This window comes from Drosophila takahashii, chromosome 3R, assembly GCF_030179915.1.
Source record: "Drosophila takahashii strain IR98-3 E-12201 chromosome 3R, DtakHiC1v2, whole genome shotgun sequence".
Classification (NCBI taxonomy): domain Eukaryota; kingdom Metazoa; phylum Arthropoda; class Insecta; order Diptera; family Drosophilidae; genus Drosophila; species Drosophila takahashii.
The window spans coordinates 18,791,772-18,814,985 of NC_091681.1; the positions used below are offsets into that span (position 1 = coordinate 18,791,772).

The 23,214-nt window shown below is 43.9% G+C and overlaps 1 protein-coding gene across 1 annotated transcript in view; it reads left to right on the top strand.

Annotated features, from left to right (window-relative positions):
* LOC108064906 (uncharacterized) overlaps nucleotides 1-23,214 on the top strand; it is an 86,592-nt gene that overhangs the window by 19,900 nt on the left and 43,478 nt on the right. The window contains 1 exon segment of the mRNA XM_017152675.3: nucleotides 14,025-15,258. Coding sequence (XP_017008164.3) covers nucleotides 15,174-15,258 — 85 coding nt within the window. The 5' untranslated portion in view covers nucleotides 14,025-15,173.

Genomic DNA, 23,214 nt, shown 5'->3' on the forward strand with positions numbered 1-23,214 from the left:
TCCTCCGCGCTTGTTTGCCCAAATTAATGGGCAACTGCTCAAGTGCTCAGGAGCAGCTCAAGCAAAATACTTTTTAGCGGATTTCAATGGAAAATGCCATAATTGTATGGCACTCGAGTGACGTTCGCATTACAATTGAATGGAAAGTGGGCGGCGGAGGCGGAGGGGCGTGGCATGACGAGGCATGTGAGCGGTGGCACATGTGAGAGGCGCCCCAGCGTAATCACATGGCCCAGTGAATTTATTGAATGCCTGGCAAGGACACATAATATAATTGAAGTACGAATATGTAGAATATTTTTTTTTGTCATGCCAGGACAACGAAAATCCCAAGGAAGTACAAGGACGACAACAAGGACGCCACTCAATGTCTATTAGGCATAGCGCAACAATTGCCTTTAACGCTCATCAACAGCGGCACCCGAAATAATGCCCCTCAGCCTCATCATGTTTCCGAATCAGATTGTCCCGGTAGATGAGATGAGTTGGGCATATTATGATGATGGCGATGACGATGATGCGGATGAAGAGCAGCTGCTGGCTGTTTTACAACAATGCGGAGCAGACACATATGCTCCACCGAAAGCAGTAAAAAATGCTGCGACAAAAATTGCCTCGCAAAGTTTATAAAAATTAAGCGTCAAATATATATTTACCAAATTACTGCCGAAGGCACAGCACGTAGAAAGAACACACAGTGAGAAAAGCAATAACCAAGCTTAAGGATTATAGTGAGCAAAACATTTTTTATGTTCCATTTTGATACTTAAATGTTTTCGAGGATCCTAAGAGTTTTAAAAATGTTTAAAGGCTTTTTAAAGATTATTTTCTAAAAATGTTGTATTAAATACATTTTTCCTATAACTCAAATATTTTTTTTAAAGGCCAATTTCCTTTACGATAGGCTTTTTTTCTTGGTGCAACATCTCGAGGCAGAATACCTGCCCCTGCCCCTCCGCTTGCCCCGCATTCTGGCCGACCCGACCTGTCCTGACCTGACTACTGCCATCACTTGCGCTAAATTAGATTTGGCCCGTTCCAGACTCGTTCGGCGTTGTCGCTTCATTTTGTCAATTGTTTGGACTTGTTAGTCTCTGGCGGACGGACGAGGAAATGGCCAGGAGCCAGGAGTGAGGGGCAAGGAGCTGGGGAATAGAGAAGGACACAATGACTGGCGCTCGCTGGCAAAGGCTCATTGTGAAAGCGTGCGTCCTGGGCGGGCATTGTGTTTGGGGACAGCGGCCCCTCAATGCCAAGAGCTAAGTAGATTAGGGCCAATTACAGCGGCATCAGCATCACCGTCACCATCGTCAGCGGTCGAGGAGGCACTGCCCCCATTGTTCGGCGGCCCTGGCTTGAGGTCCTGAGCTCCTGTATTTGGTTGTTCGAGCTTCGAAAGGAGGAGCTGGCAGCTTCTTGCTAACCGCCTAATGTGCCGAAAAGCCAAATGAGTTTGCCTGCACAAACACAGGCACAGGCACAGACACAAACAGGCAATGCAAATTCTGCAAACTCCGAGGCCGATGAAATGCAATCGTAGACCACGGAGCACGTGCAACGAGTGTGGCTTTTCCGTCATTCGAAAGCCAAGGCAAACATGGGAGATGCCACGGCATGAATACGAAATATTAAAGTCTCCCCTCAAGGTTCAAAAGGAACCCACACATACCCTTCAAAGCTGATGCTTCAAAACTCCTGAACCAAACTAACGACTTTCGATTCACTTTAAGTTCTCGAGGGCTTTGTAAATTAAGTTTCCTTTTAGCTTCGATTTTATTTAAAAATATTTATTTTACCACATGCAAAATATTCATTGAAAACGGAGTTTTGGTTGGAGCGTTATTCGTTTATGAATTTATTTTCTTACCAAAAATATTTCCTTGAATAGAAATCGATAGCAATTATATTTTTTGAAAAACTATTTAATTTATTAGTTTCCCATATATCTTGTGCTCTGGCCAATAGTTGGCCTAATTGATCAGTTTCTATCTTGTTTGGCCTGCAGGCAGAATGTTTAACAATGAGTAATGGCAGGAATTTCTATGTTTAAAAAATATTTCTGTGCCCGATGACCATTTTATCATATTTCGGGCAGTAGATCAAAGTGAAACGTGTGCCAGAACTCGAAAGAGCATTCAATGATCCATACTGACATTTAATTTTCAGCACACAAACTATGTATGTCATGAAAAACAGCAACAACAGCACGGAAAACGTAATTATTCATAATTCAATTTTCCAACGCTAGGTGGCGCTTGGCTACAATTTTCCGGCAACCGCCAACGACACAATCTCCGAATGCGGTGGAGGGTGGTTGGGTGGTTGGGTGGTTGGGCGGTCGAGTGGGTTAGTGGCGCATTCGTACTTGTGTGCAGTTAATGTGCATTTGGAATGCATACGGGGTTATGCAATATTAAGCATACGCATTCGACGTGTTTGCTCGGGACGCAGGCTGATTGTTTGGTTTCGCCAGCCAGGTGGGCGTAGACGTGAACGGTTGGACAGTTGGTCTGCAGGACAAATAGAGAGCCGAATAGCAGCAGAGGCAGCAGCGGCAGCAGCAGCACAGGTTAAACAAATGTCAAAGCAAACCGAAATTCACATCTCGTCCTCGACATTATATTGCCGTGTGTTTATTTAGTCGAGAATGCAGTGCTATCCAGATCGAGGCGATGGCGATGCAATGCGTCGTGTGCACTTGCCGGGCATTATGTATGATATTGGTGTTCGGTGTTCGGTGTTTGGTGTTGCCCCTGATGCGGCTCAACTAATTGTGTTTCGTGCCGGCAAACAAATCTAAGCCCGGCACGTTGCTCGTTGGCCATAAATTGCCATCAATTTATGCATTTATTTCGTTAGATTCCGCCTCAAAAGCAGCTGTGGACTGTGCACTCTGTGGACACAACGCAATTAGGCCAGAAGAGAAGACGTTTGGACACATAAATATTTCAACATCATAATTAAAAGGGGACTTGCTTTGCATCCCGAATCCGGATTTCGGAATCCACAATCCTGCGTTCCATTTTGCGCGACATATCCGCTTGCCGGGCATTTAGGTTTCATTCAGCCACTGCAACTGGCAGTGCAACTGGAATGGAATGGAAACTGCATCTCACCTTCCGGCTCTCTGCAAACGGATATCCGTCGAACGCTGAACGCGACTCACGTTCCAGCTGCATTTTTCTCCAACTTGAAAAAGAAACTGCCGGCGAAGAAAACCCAAGGGGGTAAAGGGCTTTTCTTTGTTAGCTCAGACATTGTAAAACAGAAGGGGCGACAACAAGGACCCTGGCGAAATGGAAATGGCCATTAAAAGGAAACACTTTGCGCACTTTAATTCTTATTTAGCGCCTTGGAAAAATGTCACAGAGAGAAGAGGAGAAGGAAAAACGAGGAAGTTGAGTGGGGCGGGAAATTCGGCATTAAACAATTACACAAGTTTCTTGGTTCTCATAATAAAGAGCCTTTTGATTACCGCTGCAAATGGAGTTTGGGTTTGAGCAGTCGTATACTTGATGGCAAATATTGACTGCTGCTAACAGGGGGCTGATCCTCCCAGGACTCGCATGTCTAGCTGCTATCCTTGCCTGGCGTTGGCTTAATTTAAATAAATGTCACACCATGTGGCCATGTGGCCCAACCTCTTGACCACCCGCTGCGGCCACCCGGTTAAAGGTCGCCCGCTGGGTGAATCGCGACATTTTTGTGTTGTGACGTTGTCCCAGGCAAGGCAATTTGTTGCTATTATTTTGGTAACACTTTAATTTCTGTTCGCAGCCCTGAAACCCCGCCACACGACACACAGCAAACGGCACACAGCACAGCGTGAACTAGTTAGGTGGCAATAAGGATATGGCGTTATCCTTTTACCAGATATTTAGCATTTAAATGCTTGGAGCTCCGTCCCCATTTTATTTCGTCCTGTTTGCCACGTTAATGTAACGGGTATAATGGATTCGCGGAAGCGTAAGTGGCATTTGGTCTACTACTTCTACTAAAAGGTTTTTAGGGATTTTTTTTAATGCCGTTTGATATGAGGGGAAACACACAACTTAAACTGGTATAGTAAAATATTCTACAAAATTATTAAAAAATAGTTTTTGTAAAAATTCTAGTTATTGTAGGTCCTTAAAAAATTACAGGGTATTTATAATACGAGTGTAGTGCTTTTTTTATTTTCTCTTTTTGAGGGTGTCCTTCTTATGAGTTGCCTTCACAATAAAGAATCCCGGCGTTGACTACGTGATGCCAATTTTCTACAGCGCTTATCCCGATTTTGTAGCACTCCTGCAAAGAAGCTAGTTCTTATTGCTAATGAGAAACAGCTCTCCGATTGGTGCAAATTACCCCGCAGCTTTATTACGCATACGCCCGAGTTGCCAATGGTACTTCGCCCTCTCATCGCTCAGCTTACATATCAATTCCACGCACTTCATCAAGCTGCAGCTGAAGTTAGGGGCTGGTCGAGGGTTTATTTTACACATGAGCTGCGCTGAATTGAGTTACATAAGTTGAGCGAGTTCTCATTCTCGGTGGCTAAATAAACTCTGTGGCGTGCAATTTTTACGCCATTTATTTAAATTCCCGGCGATGTGTGTGGGGTAAGTTGTACACACTTCTGCGCTAAGCAGATGTAAGCTGTCGTTTAGCCCACTCCCCAAAAGCCAACCAACTCAAGCCAGAAGCACTAAGAGCATTTCTTTTGTGCTACTCAAAGGGGAAGCTCCTTCTCCTAGGACTTCGGTTTCTGATGCCACTGACAGGCATTCTCAATTCACTCGCCACACGGCGCAACTAAACAACCCGCAGCTCAAATGTAATAAGCAATAACAGTTACCAGAATAAAGGGGCGAGGGGGCGGGGAGAAGGGGCGTGGCAGTGGTTTGTAGAGGCGCGAAACTGAAATGGCGCAACTTTATTTAATATCCGTAAGCAATGCCAGCCAAACAAAGATAGCACACACATACACTGGGGCGTATGCGTAATATTTGGTCGCTCAGGCAGCATAGCAAAATGTTTGCATTCGCCAAATTGCCTTGCGTGTCAACACTAAATAGCAGACAAGTCTAAATACTTGTACGCGGGCCCCAACTTGTGCCCCCTTCGCAAAACTTTTGAATGTCGCGCAGTTGTTTTGCGGTTCGTTCTTTCAAAAATATTTTCGAGTTGAATTTACGCGCTCTTGGCACACACTTCGAACATCCTTTTCAACTGTTTGCCCACACACACAGGCAGACATCATGGTACACTTAAAAAAAAAGATTTATTTAAATATCTTACCATAGAAAATTACATTTATTTTATTTTAGTTACTACTCTAGAGAAAATTAAATATTTTGTTGTGATTTTGGAAATGTAGTCTTTTCCTTTTCCAGCTGAAAGTCCTGAAACTTCTCTCTCTGCACACGCATTTGTTAGCCAATATTTGTTGTTGTTGATTTTAGCCGAAAAGCAAAGGAAAAGCAGCTTAACTTATGTCAACCCGATAACATCGTGGGACCATAAATGTCTCCCCAGACAACACCTCATCCTCCTCTTCGGCTTTGTGGAAACATCGAGACAGAAGAAATCGCTGGGACGTTGCGAAATCAGTGGAAAGCTTTTCACAAAGTTTTTGTCAAACATTTGTGTGGCACTTGTAAATTTGTTGTGATTTCTTGATAGCTCCTTATGCCAAGCGTTCATGTGTGTGTGCGTGTTTGTATATGCTCCATCCCCCTCCCCATCGGCACCCACTTCTTTGCCAACCCCCCGATGTAGGCTGTGAATTTTATGAATTTTCATGTGCTTTCAAGCGTGGCTATGGGGAGAAAGCCGAGAAAATGCCAGCATGTGAAAGAATTCGCTCACTACCCCCGACCTCCTTCAACCCCTCGTATGGGATGATGTGTATGGGAAAAGTTTTTCTTTTTCAGGCTTGAGTAACTTCATTAGAAAGAATTTAAAGCAGCCACTGGCGTTGATTTATGGCAGATATATATCCGCAGGCGGAAATGATTATGATAGAGCCAGAAAGGAAATGAGAAAGGAGAAACGAGAGCATGGCAAAAGCCAATAACAGCTTCTCAGTTGGCAAATTATGAGCAGTCCCTGATTGAGTGCAGTGGAATGCACGCGCAGAAGGCAAATTCTTATCGCATCCCCAACAGTTGGAGTACAAAATCAATTTCCCCAATGGAACCTCCCCCCTTTGCTGTTGGCCAACTCTACACAGCTTGAGGTCAGCTTGACATTTTTTGCTTGCAGTCTGGTGGAAGAGAAAGAAATTCCTGTGCAGCTTTTGGCACTCTATAAGAGCAGTAATGGCGGAGAAAGCGGAAAAAACAGCGAATCGAGGGGCCACGCCCCTTCGTTGCTGGCACTTCATCATCATTTTGGCCCCCGCCATCAAAACGAAATGTCAAACTAAATGGCAACAATTTTGATTGAATTTTTTACAAAGTGCCCCGGCCAGTGCTCGCAATTTTGGCCGACCAAAAATGAGCTGGCAAATAGCGACACGTTCCGCCGAGGAAATCCATCTGAGGTTTTTCGACATTGGGCTTTAAAATACCATAGAACCGAGAACGCAGAACTCGGAACTCGGAACTCAGAACTTAGAACGTGACGGGGAGGCTTGCGAAATGCCAACAATAAAGTGCAATTCATTCTCTAAACAGGCTGCATGTCCTAGTCCTCCCATGCAAGTGGCACATGGAATGACGGAATCACAGTCCTGCGGGGGAGGATACCTCCTACATATATACTCGTATATTTCGTATATTCCGTATGTGGCACGGCATTTTATGACAATGCCAATCTAAGCGAAAGCGAGGAAGACGTTGACATATTTTTCTTGACAACGTGCAGTGCATTTCTTTCCAGGCCGCTGACAAAATGTGCCCGTTACCGCAATGCAATGATCCAGGGGCGGCGTGGAGTGCCAGCAAAGGGGGGGCTTGCCATTGTTGTTAGATCGTCCAAAGGGGTTAGAAATCCCATATTCATTACCAATCATCAACCTGTATTGAGGCGAATAGTCAAAATATTGATGCCATTTGGGATGTCGCCGTAGTGGAACCCCCCTTCCCTTATCCCGACTGATTTTGGAGCTGACTGGGGGCTTAGGTTGCCTACTACCGACTGCCGACTGCACGAGACACAAATACTACATTAACCCAAATGCAAAGCCGTGCCAAGAGCCTGGCAAGTAAATGCCCACGGGACGTGTGCATGTGTGAGCAGTGCTGGTGTATCTGGTGCATCTGGTATATCTGGTGTATCTGCTGTATATGGGCTATAAGGCGTATATCTGTGTGTGTCGCCCGCATCTGACGAGTGGAATTGATGAGGATGCAGGATGCAGAAGCCTGCCAGTTGCAAGTTGCCGGTTGCCAGTTGCCATTCGCAAGTTGCCGTCTCGTGGCGCTTAAAGCGAGCACTTATGCATATACTGGCAGCCACGAAACCGGCGGAAGCCAAGGGGCCCTGCCAATGATCACATTAGCTGAACCTATGCGCTAGTTGACCTCAATTGGCATTGGAAAAACCATTAAAGGATTTCCCAGCTCTGACAGGATTAAGTTAATCAGCATAATTTGAAAAACAACATGAGGAAAACTGATTAAAGTAAATGAAATTTAAAGTGCCTTCTCTGTTTCTATGCATTTATGCAATAAATACAAATTGATTGCCTTATAAAAGTAAAGAAAATAGTAAAACTAATGAGATTTATAACCGATAGAGATTTTTTTTATTTATGAAAAATGTTTGGAGAAAATGGAATGTATGCTATAGTTCTCTAGATTGCCAAATCTTTTTAAATAAATCAGGCATGAAATTCTATAATTCTTTGGCTACAAATGAACTGAATAACTTTAATTTTAATTTAATTATTTGGTCTTGGAATCCGCTCATTGAATTATTTACCTGGCTTATACGTACCAGTGTTTCCAATCCGCTTTAAGGCTCTTAAGAACGGTTAGCCTTTAAGTTGCGTTCCTCACTCTAATTGCCACTTGACTCCCGAGAAAAACCCTTTAATGCTGTGCAAACAATGGGACGAGTTTAAGCACCGCATAGTTAGCATTAATGGTAATGCCTTGAACTTGAACCCAATTGGAAGGGGCCAGCAACGTTTTGGCCATTTCATTTGCATTGAGTTTTAAATAATTTGAGGCCGGCGAAAAGGAGGACGACTGTCGTCGTCGTCGTCGGGCAAGGACAAGTGCCAATGGGATGTGTCACCGAAATATGAAATGGCCAACGGAAAGGCAGAGGAGCCAGAAAAGGCGGCCAAAATAAAGGAGAAAGGAGAAGGATAGGGATGGTATGGGAAAAAGGTCAAAAACACTTGGCAGTACATTATCTGGGCCACTGGCCGTACTTTCAGAGGCAAAGGCAACCAAGGCAACCCAGGCAACTGACAACTGACGACGGACACACGATGACAGACGCTCGGGCTGACATTTTCGTTATTATTCTTATTGCCTTTGGAGCCGAATCTGTGGATCTGGAGCCTCATCTATTGCTGATGCTGATGCCGCTCCCACTTGGGCTGCTGTTATTGTTGGCTCAATTTCCTAGCCATTTCCGGCTGGTCTTGTTCTGCCCCTGCGAGAAATTACGTAAAACATACAAAAACAGAAGTTTCCAGCAAGGGCATTTCGGGGGTTTCGGGCAAAAACACACAGACCGTGCGGGTCATTCCACTTGATTTCCGAAAAGGATACTGGCCACACAGGGCAGAAAAAATGCCCAAGATCGAATGATGATGGGGGGAGGCAAACGTTCGACCGCAAGTACAAAAGAAATGAACTGCTCGGTAACCACCCAGCAAGTCCTTCCCTACTTTTCCATATCCCTATTTTCCTTCCTTCCACTCCCCACTTCCATCGCCTTCAGTCATCGGCGTTCTTGCTGCTCACTCAATGGTCCATAAATCGGTTGTCAACTATTCAAATGCAGACAATTGATTACAGCGATAAAGCTGAAGAGCCTTTTGTGAGCGATTCATCCTGCTCCTGCTCTAATGAAAGCAGCTGTGCCATTCACAAGGATATGGAGTCGGGGAATCGGGGAATTGAGGCAGGACTGAGATATCTAGGTGGTATTTTCTTTTTCCTTTTCCTTTTCCCTCTGCCCCTTTGATGAGCCGAAGCCAAAGTCGGGGCCGTAATGAGATGAGAGTTGGCTTTGGGGCCGAAAATGAGGAGGCGCAGAAAGTCAATAGACGGTAAAACCATTTAAGCCAGCCACAGAATTAGGTTACACATTACTACAGTCAATACTGGGCGAAGGGGAACTGGTAACTGCAAACTGCAAACTGCAGAATCAACACGCTCTCGAGGGTGTCTGCCCATCGATTGAAGCCATGTCTTCAATGGGTTGTGCCTTGTACTTGCAGGAGATCAGGGCGCTTAGCTCCGCACTCCACCAGCCCATCGAAGGTGCTTCTGCAGGAAAGGCAAAATATTTATTCACAGTTCGATAAATAAAACTCCATGTGCCATGGCGAATGCAAAGGCAAGCAGCCAAGTCATGGATCTAATGGCCTGGTATCCATCCATCCATCCAACCACCCTTCCCATCCATCTGTTGGCTGAACCATCCAACAAGCGGTAGTTTTAAATAAGAAATGAATACGACGCCTTTGTTCGGGCGCGGCGACTTGGACTTAACTTCAAGTTGCAGTCAGAATGGGATTGGGATTGGGATCCGGATTGGGATTGGGAACAGACGGAGCTGCAGTGGCAGTTTGAATTTGAGTTTTAATATGGGCTATACACAGCAGTCGGTATTTGCTTAGCTTATGCCCGCTCCCGCCCGTAAGCCCCGGGCATTTAACACTTTGTATTTACTACCGCAGCTAAAGCAATTGAAATGCTCGTTGTCGGAGCAATGGAAAAGGCAGAACGACTTAAGCACATCTACCCTGGAAAGAAATGGTGCACTCAGGAAAACTGTCGATATGAAACTGATAAATATTAGGCCATGTTTCCTATTTAAAGATCATTAGGAACTTCAAGAGATCACTGTAGCCTTCTAATAAAAAATTGTTGGGAATAAGATTCAATACCAATAATAAAATAAGTAATAAAAAAAATTAGGAAATAATAACAAAAAACATAAATAGATTTTGTTATTATTATGAATTTAAATTTGGAAGGATACTTTCCATATTATTCATATTAATAATCTAATCCTAAATCTACCGTAATCTAAGAGGTTCTTAAATTCCCAATAAAATATAATACAGACCCATAGTTTTCCACAGTGTAGATTTATGAAGGGGAACGGGATCTTCTTCGGCTTACAACAATAATGTTGCAGCTACGTTGATTGGGCTGCATCAGAGCGTCGCAAGCGGCATTAGGAAGTGCGGCCACGTCTGGATCTGGATGTGGATGTGGATCTGTAACGCAGGCCAAAGAAATTGTTATGGTCCGTCTATGGTCTATTTATCTATCAATATCAACGTCTGTATTTGTGAGTGTGTGGTTTATGGTTTTTTATCGCTGTTGTGGTGGCTGGAAAACAATATGGAACCCAAGCAGGAGGAGCAAACAAATAGCCGGACGTGATATGCAGCCAAGAAACAAGGAAAAGGAACCGGGAAACGGGCGTTGAGCCAGGGCTAATTGGTAAAACTTCATCGAGCCATCGAACTGTCAATTGTCAAAAGGCAGCAGGTCGAATCAGGCCGCAAACTAAGTTAGTTAAGTTGGGAACTTGGCAAAACATAATTCGCCAGCCCTTTGGGAAAACTGCCACTGGCGAGAACTGAACTTTGTGGGCGTTTGCGGCAACGGGCCTGCAGTTTATACAGAGGCTAGGCCAATAATTTAAGAAGTTCACGCTACACAAAGTTCAAGTGAAGTATGCCAGGTCTGCCTGCCTCGTCCTGAAAGATGGCAAACGGAAATTTACTGCAGGCACGAACAGCCAACGGAGCGGGGAATCCCCGACGGGGGGTTTTATGGAAGGGGTAAATACGGGGGATCCACTCGCACTCCTTTTTCGAAAAGGGGATTATTCCGCGGAGCGAAATATGCACATTTCCACACTTAATAACAAAATATGTTAAACAAAATCATTTGATGTTGGGCGTAATTTTTTCAGGGGTCTGGGTGTTTGTGTGTGTGTTGCCAGAGGGCCAACACAAACACCAGAATGAGCACCCACACACACACACAGACGAAACGAAACGAAACACATGTTTACATGCAAATTACATAAAGCAGCAGTGGCAAACAAACGCAAATTATATGCTGCATACTTTTAGGCCTGCGACTCAGACTTCGTATATCGAGTTACCAAAGTAAATTGTATAGGGACTTTTCCCCTACATCCATTTCCATTTCCGCAGAAAAACGGCGTCCAGACAATGTCGCGTCGCTTCCTGGGTCCTTCCTCAGGTCCCACAAGCCGCCACTTTGCATACATTTAAAGTATTTTCGTTTTACATACCCTTGCAGGGGGTATAATTCCTGAGCTTCCAAGGAAATGTAATGAGCGTTCTCGAGATTCATATGTATTAGGCCAAAAACGAGTGATGTAATTTGAGTTTAAATTAAATTAGTAGTCAATGGCAAGGATTTTAATCGAAAATCTGGAAAATAGCCGAATAAATTCCTGAATGATTATAAGTAATTTTGCAAAACCCTTAATTTATTTTAAAGTTTTATTAACTACATTTTTTTAAATACATTCAAGAGTATTTTGTTGTTCGTTATGCAAAGTTTTCATATTATTATTTCGCTTTACCGCCCTTGGTTGAAAGTCGTTGGCAGAAAAAAAAGCCACAGCGGCGTAACATGTAAACAAACTCATTTAACTGATTTTCAGAAAGGAAAACGTGGCTCCTGGGCATGGCGGTTGGTAATGGGCGGTGAGATTGCCAGGGAGGGGGGATGAAGATTGAGAGTGGGTCTGCAACGACCGCATTATCATCATCATCTCGGCGCTGTTTTTTGCCCGCAACTCTTTTTCAGGAGCAAAAGCACAGCAGCTGCCGTGGCCGCAACCTGAGGCTAGATTTACATGTCACTCGACTTAAGTTGGTCCTGGTTCCACAACCCTGAGCCTGAGCTCCTCCTGGTCCAGGACACCAGGACACCGCACCTCAGATCCCCGGCACTCGTGACCACGGTGACAAGTTAACTTGCTCATTCTATCTGGGACCCAAGGATCCTGCAATCAGGATCCCCACTCCCTTCGCAAAGATTTGCATGTGCAAAGATTTGCAAAGATTATTCTTTGCATAATTTCCAACTCAGCTTTTCTTTCCTTTTGTCTGCGCCTTTTTTACTTAACTTTTTCCAACGTGCATGGCAACAAAAACGCCAAGTGTCAGCAGAAACAGCAAAATAAACTAAATACAATTTCATCCCAGTTTTTTGTGTGCCGCTGGCCAGAAGAAAAAAAATGGACACGGCTGTGACCATTTGTTTCGCTGGAAGGATCCGATTTATCTAGCACATAATTCCGTATGGAAATGTTTAAATTATGCAGATTTTATTGCCTGCTTTTGGGAGACGAAAATGGCGGACGAACTCGGTTAGTTTCGGTTTATAACATTTTAATAATAACTGCCCAGCAAAGCAATAAGAGATTTTTCTCCCCTATGGTCACGCTTCGCTTTGAAATTGGACCAACAAAAGCGCAAAACTTCGCAGGAACGCTTTCATGTGTACAAAATCAAAAGGATAATTGAGACATGTGAACAATATCCCTAAGTGCGAGACACCAAAGCACCAACAACAAGCCCAAACTCAATGAAAGGTCGCACATCAAAGGTGGCCCCCAGACATTTTGCCAGCTTACCCCAGATGAAAAGCAATTAACAAAAGTAAAAGCAAGAGAGCTCTGACTGGGGATGGTTGAGCTGAAAAAAAGAAAATATAAAAGTCGGGAGAAAAGAAAAATATTAAATGCTTGAAAAGGGGACTTTGGAGGGGGCACACACAGACGTGGCCACCTCAAAAAAGTGCCAGGCACTCACAAAACTGCTCAAGAGGAGTGTGCCAGAGGGGGTCTAAATGTGCACTGGAAATAATTTATAGGAATTTAGAAAAAGCCAAACAGCTTAAAATAATTTTCAATATCTTAATAGTTAGACATTTTATATTTTTCAAGAACTTACTTTTGTACAGATATCGCTGCTCTTTCGACTAAGAAAATTGAAAAAAAAATTCTTTTTAATTTTAAAGTACTCAACATTTTCCCGAGTGTGGGAAAAGTGGAAATGGGGGGCCTCCGCACACATGCACGACAAAGCAGAATAATAAATTTCAATTCAGACGACGACATGACGTCTCTGCCTCACGTCGACGTGCATGTTGATAAGAAAGCGTACAACCCTTCCAGCTTCCAGCCCCTAACTTCCCCACCCCATCTGCCCGCAGCCAGGGGCACTCGCTTTAGCCTCGGCTAAGCCTCTCGGCCAGGTCTGCGAAAAAAGCCTGGAAAAACACTGAATGCGAATGGGAAAAAGTCGCGCATAAATGCCAGGTGGGTGAGCAAATACATATAGAGAGTGTGGAGTGCAGAAGGGAAATGCGCAACGCAGCCCAAAGGTGTCAAGCGGAAAATAAAGCATAATAATGGCTGCAGCCCCGCGAACAAAGGTCTGAACAATTGGGAGGTGGAGCTGGGGGTGGTGTTACGGAACCCAGACACACGTCAGTCATTTAGAAGGCGAAGCCGAGATGGTTAGCTGCGTAGGTGACGCATTATCCGTCTGACAATGATATCCTGAAAACTTTACCGTATGTAGGACACATTATAGTGCACGATGAGAAACCCCCAAAATGTGCTAATAATTCATGCAAAAGTCCAGGCATCATCAAAGAAAATACGAAATGAGACACGGCTACCTCTTATATACTTAGCATAAGGCTCAAAAATAAGCCTCCTTCAACCAGAATGAAGAGTATTTCCAGCCATAAATATTTAACGCATCTGAAACGGAGGTTATTTTTATACATCACCGTAATATGATGATAATAAGTTACTAAAATAATATTTCGGTTTCTCTTTTTCAGATTTACTAAGAAGATGCGAAGGCTCTACTCCTGACAGACCTCAAGATCCCCAGTCCAGCAGTTCCAGTTGCGAGTCCTCGGAAAGGACAAAGGCCACTTGATGAGGGACCTGATCTGATTTGCAGGATTGAACCGGGCGAAGAACGATAACCATAACTGCAGTAGAGAGACCAGAGTAATTTGAATTTGTGCTTGCCGCGGAGGGAGCGAGAGCGCTGCAAATTGTGTACATATTTTGTCTCAGTCTGTTTCCGGTCGCCTGCAACAGTGTGTGTGTGTGTGTGCAAGTGTATTTCGTGTAAATAAATGCAATGAAAAAAGAGAAACAGGAATAGCAACATCAGAGGAAACAGGAATAACAAGCGAAATGGCAAAAAGTGCAGTTAAGCGTGGAAATTGCATTAAAAATTGAGCAAAAAATTGCGAAAACAAAAAGTGGCGAAAAGACAAAAAACGGAACAAACAAAGACGCCAAACGAAACGCTGGAGTTAACGAGCGCTAAAAGGCAAAAAATACAACAACAATAATAGAAAAGAAAATCAAGCGAAAGCCGCCAAACAGACAGACAGTCGGACAAACAGACAAACAGACAGAAAAAAGAGTAAAGTTTTGATTGAAATTTTCACTGCGCTTTCATCCTTTCTGGATTGTGTAAATTTCTGATTAAGGAACCAGACACCATCAACAAAAGACGCGGCGCGAAACGTAAAATAATATCGCACCCGAAAAAAAAAAATTCCGCACAACTCAATTCAATCTATCGAAACTTGGAACCAAATATCAAATATCGGCCAACTTTTCCGTAATCGAGCAACAAAGCACTTTGCAGTTCGTGTTTCGTTTCTGTCATGACAGTTCGGGCCTACATTTTGCTATATTTTTTATTGTTTATGCACAGCAAGATCGCCGTTTGCGGTTGCCGTCGTTGCCCTGGCCATAAACATCATAACATCTGACTGATACACAAAATTGAGCCGTGAACACTGAAATTCGAGTGCGAGTGCGAGTGAGTCGTGCAGCAAAAGTCAAAGTCAGCAGGCAGCAGTTGGTATCGGAACCCCACCTAACGTCCACACAAAACACCCCGAGAACTCGGGTCGTTGACAAAGTAACGCATTTAGTGATAAGAGCCAAACGACTTTGGCAAAATGAGCAGCCAAAACAGGAGCAGCAGGAGCGAAAGGAGCCAACTATTGCTCCTTATCGGCATCGCAGTCGCATCATGTTTGCCGGGTAAGTGTCAACAGCAGCAGTCCCTGTCCCTGTCCTCTGTCTCCTGTTTCCTGTTAGCATCTTAGCATCTTAGCATCCTAGCAGGACTTATCAGCCAGCCCCGGAATTAATGCAAATATTTAACGTGCTTTTTTATGGATTTGTCGTCGTCATGCGGCTCAGTTCAGTTCAGTTGCCACCCCCCTCCCCCTGAACGACTGCGAACAGCCCACATCCTGCGAGGTCCTGTCATAATAACGAGCTCTAGAGCTCCAGAGCTCCACAGCCGCTCTCCACTTGACATGACTTGTAAATGGCTTTCGATTAAGTTGTCACATTAGCATTAATCTTGAGCTTCGAGCAGCAGCCATCTTCGAGCTCATTGAAGTTCAATCAAGTTGTCTGGCAGTTTTTTCCCATCCCTCACTCTTGAGAAGTAGAAACGTGCTAATGAGCCGTGAGCTGATGAGTTGCCAAGGAGTTGTCCTAAGGTGATCTAGGTCAGCGGGAGATCTGTGTATAAGGGCACTCGCTCAGCATGTAATTGAAATATAATTACTCGCCTGAAAGCCGCTTAAATCGCTTCAGCCTTTAAACTCATATATATTCATTAATTCATTAACAATTCAAGCATTTTACATCATCGCCGGTGAATTTTAAATGCCAGCCAACAGCAACAGCAGGAATCGTTTTAATAAATATTACTGAATATGAATATGCATTCGCCATTATCCTGAACGTTGTTGCCTCACAAGCGTAATCCGATAATCGTATGGGATCGGAAAACGGGGCTTAAGGCAATTACTGAAACCAATTGGTTTTAAATACAAGAGGCCATTCCATCGTTATTATATTCCTTCAATGTTGTTTGTGTTTCCTAATCCGACTACCGAATTAAATGCCAAGTTCACTTGGCACACACCCATAAAAACATTTCGGGGACTGCCAAACAATGAGGCAACGTAAATGATAGTTTAGTTAGTTTGGTTTGTTTTTCGGGGGCATTTCTTTTCTCTCTATTTGCCCATCACAAATCAGCAGATGGGACCGGCGTTTGTCATCTGATTTTGGGTCTCACGGTTCGAAGACCCTTTCATTTCATTCGGCTTTGTTTCAGTTCGCCTCGTTTGATTCGCAATATTTTCATTTTCATTTACAGGGGCTCTATTTGTGTTTTGTCTTTGCTCTCTATTTGCTCTCCATTTGTATTGTTTTGCTAATTCGAACTATTTGAAATGTTTTTGGTTCGGGAAGCACTCCCGCAGTATTTGTTGTTTATGTTTACCCCATGAGCATTTCTAATATTGCTGTTTGTTTCTGTGTTTGCCTTGGCTCCTCTACTCGCAATTCGGCACCGAAAATAGTTAATGCGAAATTAATTTCCAAATTGAACCAGAGCTATAAATAAAACATTCGCTTCGATTGGAACGAGCTTTTCCTTTCATGTTCGCCGCTTTTATGGCAGCGACAAAAATTGGTCTCAATAAAAATTTACGTTTCATAAAATTTATTATGTATGCAATACAATGGGGATGCGGGATGTGGATGCATGGGGAGGGGGGTCAAATCAAAGCAGGAATGACCAAAAAACAACAAGGAAATGAACGACTTTATATGCAGGATAATGGCCAGGACATCATGGTGGCGGGAGTTTCCCACGTATCTCTGTTTCCGTTTCTGTGTTTGTGGCTCTCAAGCAGGCGGAAATTTATTACGTCTCTGAAATTGAGTGTGTGTGTGTGTGAGGACAATCCTTGCCCCCCCCATTCTGCCACTTGAACTTCGGACAACTATTCGGTTTTATTCGAAATCATTGACCAAATTCTTAAGTAATCAAACTGAAAGTTTTCCTCTATCTCAACTGTGGCCGATAAGAGCTTTCCACTCGCCCAGATAAATACAAATCATGCAAACTGGCCAAAAAACCAGCAGGAGTAAAAAAGTTCAACATGACTTTTCAATTTTGGAATGTGTTTAATGGGCTCCGGAGTACAAGGAGCATTCGCCATGTGTGTGCGAGGGAGTGCAAACAGCTGACTGTTAATGGAAATTGAAGCCATATCACCCGTACCCCATAAAATCCCGAAAGTTTAGATCGAAAAAAGTTAAGAGCCAAGGAAAGTTCGGTTTTAATGGCACACTAAAATAATGAAAGGCAAGACTTAGTCTAACCCGTTACAGGTAGCAAGTTCGGAATAAGTTTTATCGATATTGTGTTGAAATAGGAATATTAGTTGTTCTTTTCTTAAAAATAAATAGTTATATGAAGGGTAATAAATAACAACTTATGTAATTACCCAAGATTCCATTTTTAATAAGAAGCAACTCCAAAAATCGTTGTCACGTGTGTGTAAAAGAAAACGCGCGCGGAAAATATGGGAAAAATTGTCGCCGGCGGTTGCCAAGGAAGCGAGCACGTAGTTAAAATATTGCGCTGATGTGAATATACCTATATCCCTGCGAGGTGGGTGGGGCTTTAGGTGGCTGTAAGCCAAATCCAAGGACGCTTGTATGCGACGCCTGATTGCAAACAGCTTCCTGTTGCGGCACGCGCCTAATTAAATTAGAGGACGCAACATTTCGAGCTCAATTGCGGATGCAGATGAGAATGGGGAATAGCATTGAATGGTATCCAGGCATCAGGACACCGAGGACAACAAGGACAACAGCAAACCGGCAGCTTAATCCGCAAACAAAGCAAGTGTAAAGAGGGATCCCAGCGGGAGTGGGATATTGGGAATGGGATTGGGTTTTGGCATGTGTCCTGTCATCGATTTCCCAGCTCTCTGCTCCTCAAGGACCAAAGCATATTTTCGCCTAGCAAAATTATGCACAAATTTTTCAACCGTAGCTGTGCTTCTGGGTGCGTGTGTGTGGGTGAGTGAGTATGCGTGTTGGCCAACAAAGTCGGGCAAATATGTGCATACACATCCACAGGAGGTGCGGGTAGTAGTGAGACCCCTCCCCGGGCTGTTGGTGCTTTTCTAATGCAAAATAAGCCAAAAAACAAAGCAAAGGCCAAAGGAAGCATCCATCCAGCTGCCAGTCATGGTCTCATCCAACTCATATTCCATCTCCACTCGGAAATTTCCTATACCACTTTGCACAGATGGCATTACATTGTCATTTCAAAATCGTAATTTTAAAATATATATTTTTTAGCAATTAACATAAATCGATGTATTATAAAAATAAATGGTTAAAAGTACAGAAAATGTCAATACCATAATAATATTTTTCTTTTCACTTTAGTTTATTTCCTAGAAATATTTCACTAACATAAAATAATCATTTATGCCATATAATCCCAAATTAAAAATCGAAAATCGGTACCATTTTTCTCCGTGTCCCCATTGCATCTCAAATTTTACTGTGCTCTGCTAAATTTCGCACAGATTAAGGATTTTTCCAGCTGCAGTTGAAGTCGAATCGACTGGTTTGAGTTGTTATGTGTTTTTTTTTCGCTTTACTTGTTTCATGGCCAAGGGGTTGCAGGCGCCTGAGGGGTAAAACCCAATGGCAAGGGAGCTGGGGGTCATGGTCGTGTTCCCCACTTCCCCCGGACTGGAAGTCTTTTGGCAGCAAACAACATTTATTATGCATGCATTTTAAATTGTAAATTTCACTACCTTGCATTCAGCAAACCTCTGGCCAACCGGCTGGGCTGCCAAAATGGATTTGGTGGCAGCCACAGCTACTGTTCCGGCTTTTCGGCTCCTCGTTCCGGCTAAGATGCTGTCAGCTTTGGACCAGGCTAAGACCCACTGATGCGCTTGATGAGCTTTTGGCCATATTGTTTGAATTTTTACCAACTCAGAGGCTTAGACCGCTTCCCTTGGGAATCCTTTGTTGGCATTTGGCTAGAATAATACGGACAAAATCAATTGTGCAAGCCAGTTAGCAAGCTGAAATAAATCAAAAGTTTACACCGGTTAATCGACTGAACTTGTAAATATTTTCCCATTAGACGAGCAACTTTTGCCTGGTAATGAGTTGATCATTTTCATGCACTGAACCGAGTGCTTGAGTTAATTTGATTAAATTAGTTGAACCATCGGCATTCCGACAACAAATTGTGGCCATTTAAAGTGGCCCTAAAACTTCAAACTGCTTAGAAAGTATTATGTGGAGACGAGGAGCCAACCAAATTGAATATCTCCTTTCAAAATTGCCATGACAACTGAGTGGAGGGTGGGTAGTGGGGAAATACGAGTCCAGAGCCACCGAAAAGTTTGTGGCGCCTGAAAACTTTTGTCTGTGTGTGAGGCATTGGATTTTGGGGCATAGATCAAAAACGCAAAAAGGGGTTAGGTTAGGGGCTCAAACCGAAGCTCAAGCCAGGGTCTGATGGCGATGATGGAGATGACGATAATGGGCATTCAGGCAAATAGGCAAATCCAAGGGACTGAGGACAGGTTGCCATTGTTGGCAAGTGGCAACAAAGTCAGGCAAACAAAATCCGGTCAGAGGAGATATATCTCTTTCTATGGACTCCGGACTCTAAACTCTAGAAACCTCCCTTAACACACATGCCAAAGCCTTTTGGGTCAAAAACTTTTCAAATACCTAATCCCCATGCCAGTGGTAAGAATGGGTGGGCTGAAACGGAGGCTTAGGTCTCCGTTTCAACCTGATTATAAATAGAAAATTGTCCGCTTTCTTGGGGGTCAAGCGTGTGTGTGTGTGTGTGTGTGTGCCGGGGAGTCCTGAACGGTTTCGCCCATAAGTCTGTCGTCTAAGCTGATTCTCAGCTCTATTAATAGCTGATTGGCTCCGGCCAGCAGCACCTGGCAGTCATATTGATTCGGTTATGACAGCGGGCGTATGCCACCCGCCCAAGGACTAAGTGGAAAACCCTGTTGTTGCCTTATGTTTCCACCGGAAGAGCTTAAAGAGTTCTTTTTTTACGACCGGGCTGCCTTTCACCTTTCGGTGTTTTGGCAAAAACTTTTCGGCCATTCCCTAAATGAGCCAGCTCGCAGGCGTCTTTCGACCACGACAGAGGAAATCTATTTGGGGGAATTCCAACTATTTGGCCCGCCCAAAAGCCAGTGTAAATTGTTGTCGGCAGCCACATGAAAGAGAGGACTAAGATAATTGAAACTGCGAGCGGTTTCCCCGGCAATGTCCGACCGAACTTTCCCCGCAGTATCAGTAAAAATTAACGACGCTTTCCCGCTTTTCGCCCTTTGCGTTGAGCCAAAAGTTGGCGCAGATAGGGCCAGAACAACAAAGTGGCAACTGGAAATTGGTAAGCCAGCTGAACGGGTGGTGAACTGAGAGAAAATCTTACTAAAAAGTAAATGGAATAAGTAAAAACTCATCTGCAACAAAACTATGAAATTTACCATGCGCATGTCGATTTGATCCTGGTGTGTTTCTTTTTGTTTGTAGATTTGTGTAGAAAAAAATCTTTTAAAATCCAGTTGCAATTACTTGGGAGTATCGATCTTAAATCTGATATTTTTCCGTGTAGCTCTTAAAGCTAAACCCAATCGATATTGCCCTGCGTCGCGTCACGTCACAGCCAAGCAAAAGCAAATAAATCACAATATCTTGTGGCGGCGGACAAGTCGCCAGTCGCTTGAGGTGAGTCCTTGACCACAGGACACAGGATACGTGGGCGGGGGAGGCAGCAGCGCGTCAAGTTATCAAATGATTTATTTACGAGCCCGCCAGGCAAACAAACAAGCCCGTGAGGAGTCTGATTTCCGAGGGGCAAGGGAATCACGGGGGGCAATGACAATTTGCCGAAACGACTAACGCGTGCCAATGTGGCGAAAGTGTCACGGGCTCGGCCGCAAGTTCAAAACTCTTGAACCCCGGATGTCGGGCCAGGAATTATGGCCGAAAGGAGCGAGTCCTTAAAGAGGACACTTAAAGCGTAGGGCTTTTAATAAACATGTCACACAAATCGAACCAAAAGCGAAACCAATAGCCAGATGATGCCCCTCCGCCTGCCTGTCGCTCCGATTGTCCGCCTGTCACAGCAGCATATTTCACAAATGAAATTTAATCATTTTAAAAGCCATTCAAAATTGACAAAAAGGACAACTGATGTCCAGGCCTCTAAATCTCTGCCTTTGCAGCCACCCAGCCAGCCAGCCAGCCTCTTCATGTTTATGAATATAAATTAAGATGTCCTGCCTTTCGTCCTCCCACACATTAATTCATTTACCTGCCGCTGAGAGAGTCTTAAATTGAAAAAGTAATTCAGGGCCCACTGCCATTGCCACCCAACATTCCACATCCCACATCCAACGAAAAACACCCACCACCCAACGCAATTTGCGGCAGAAACCACAGAAATTTATGTTTTAGCCAGGTGAGCGCTGGAGGAGCTGCGATTCGAGTGCGAGTCGAGCGCGCGCACATACAATAATTTTCAATTTAAAGGTAATTTTAACCCGAGCTCACACACACTGCTACATACGAGGACTGAAACAGCAGCAGCCAACAGCATTTCGGCCATAATTTAACTTACAACAAGTTTCAATAAGCCATAGGTGGAAGCCCCCTTTCTGGCCACCTGGCTGCGTCCTGCTTCCTTCCTCCTTCCTCCCTTTTTCCTGTGTGTATGAGTGTGTGTGTTGCCAAAGTGGATTTAGCCATAAAATGGCAATGTGCCGCAGCAGCGACTACGAAAAAGCACAACAAAGTTAAATGCAGTTGATTTTTGTTGCCTCTTCTGGCTCCTGGCGAAATAGCCAAGGAGATTTTTGAAGTAACCGCAATTCATATTTCATACTGCCGTTGGCCATAAAAAGGGCTGGAAAAAGGCAAGGCAAACGGCTGGAATAGCGTGAAGAAAATGAAAATGAAAATGACGCAAGACGAAGGCAGGACCTTAGCCCCTCGTGACTCCTCCTGACTTCGTTTGACTTCACCCTTGCACCGCAGTCGCCACGCGAGGATCTCGGGGGTTAAGCGATGGAGCGAAGGTGGTGCAAAGTGTTTGCAAAGTAATTTCCGTTTCCTGCTCGCCTCGAGTGGCAGGCGAGCGTCGTCCTTTTCCCTTGTCCCCCTTGTTGTCCTCACAGAGTCCTCGCAAAGGGCAAAGGCAAAGGGGAGGATTACGCCTGGCGCGCTCATTAAATTGCCGTTTCAGCACATGCATAAACAGACCGAACAGCTTCATGTACTTGTCACCCCTGACCAAACCGCACTAAGCACCTAAACCACCTAGAGCACCCGAAACCACCCGAAAGCAGCCAAACCCTCTGAGCCACCAGTGGCGCCCGGCCATCCGACTTGGACACTTTAATCCCGAACGGCACTCAGACGGCGAACGGCGACGTAAGTCCATAAAATCCAGAAGCGGAAGCGAACGCGCTGCATGTGAAGTGCATTCGAAACGTGCTTCTCGGCAGGATTTCGGGTTCGAAAACCATTTAAATTCCAGTTGAAATGCAGACACAACAAGACCGCCTTCATGCATTCCCGAAAATCAATAGCCCAATGCCATAGAAAGGCAACGAGTGGGGAAAGCTAACTGGGCCAAATGATTGGGTAACCAGAAAATGATTTTTCAGCTAACAAGGTAGACCGTTAAAGACTATTTTATTGAAAGATATACTTGATAAAATAAAAATATTTACCTTTTATTGAAATTCTTCTAGTTTCTAAAAAATCTACATTCAATAGATTGACAGTTTTTATTATAATTTTAAACACTTTTTTCAATCAGAAAATAACATAGATCTAGAGATTTTTTAAAAGAGTTTTTTGCAACTATTATTTAAAAATTACATACAAAGTAAAGGCAAACTTATATCGAATTTATTAAAAATTTTAAAGCTATTTCTTAAAATTAACCAAAGTTTCCTAACAGTTTTCACTACATACCTTCGACAGCAAGTCACAAAAACTTCTCATAGGTAGAATGTGAAAAATGGCAGCTCGCTTGTATAACATCTGTCCCTCCAACGATCGATATACACATAACCGTGTAACTTTGCGTTACCCAATCAAACAGGA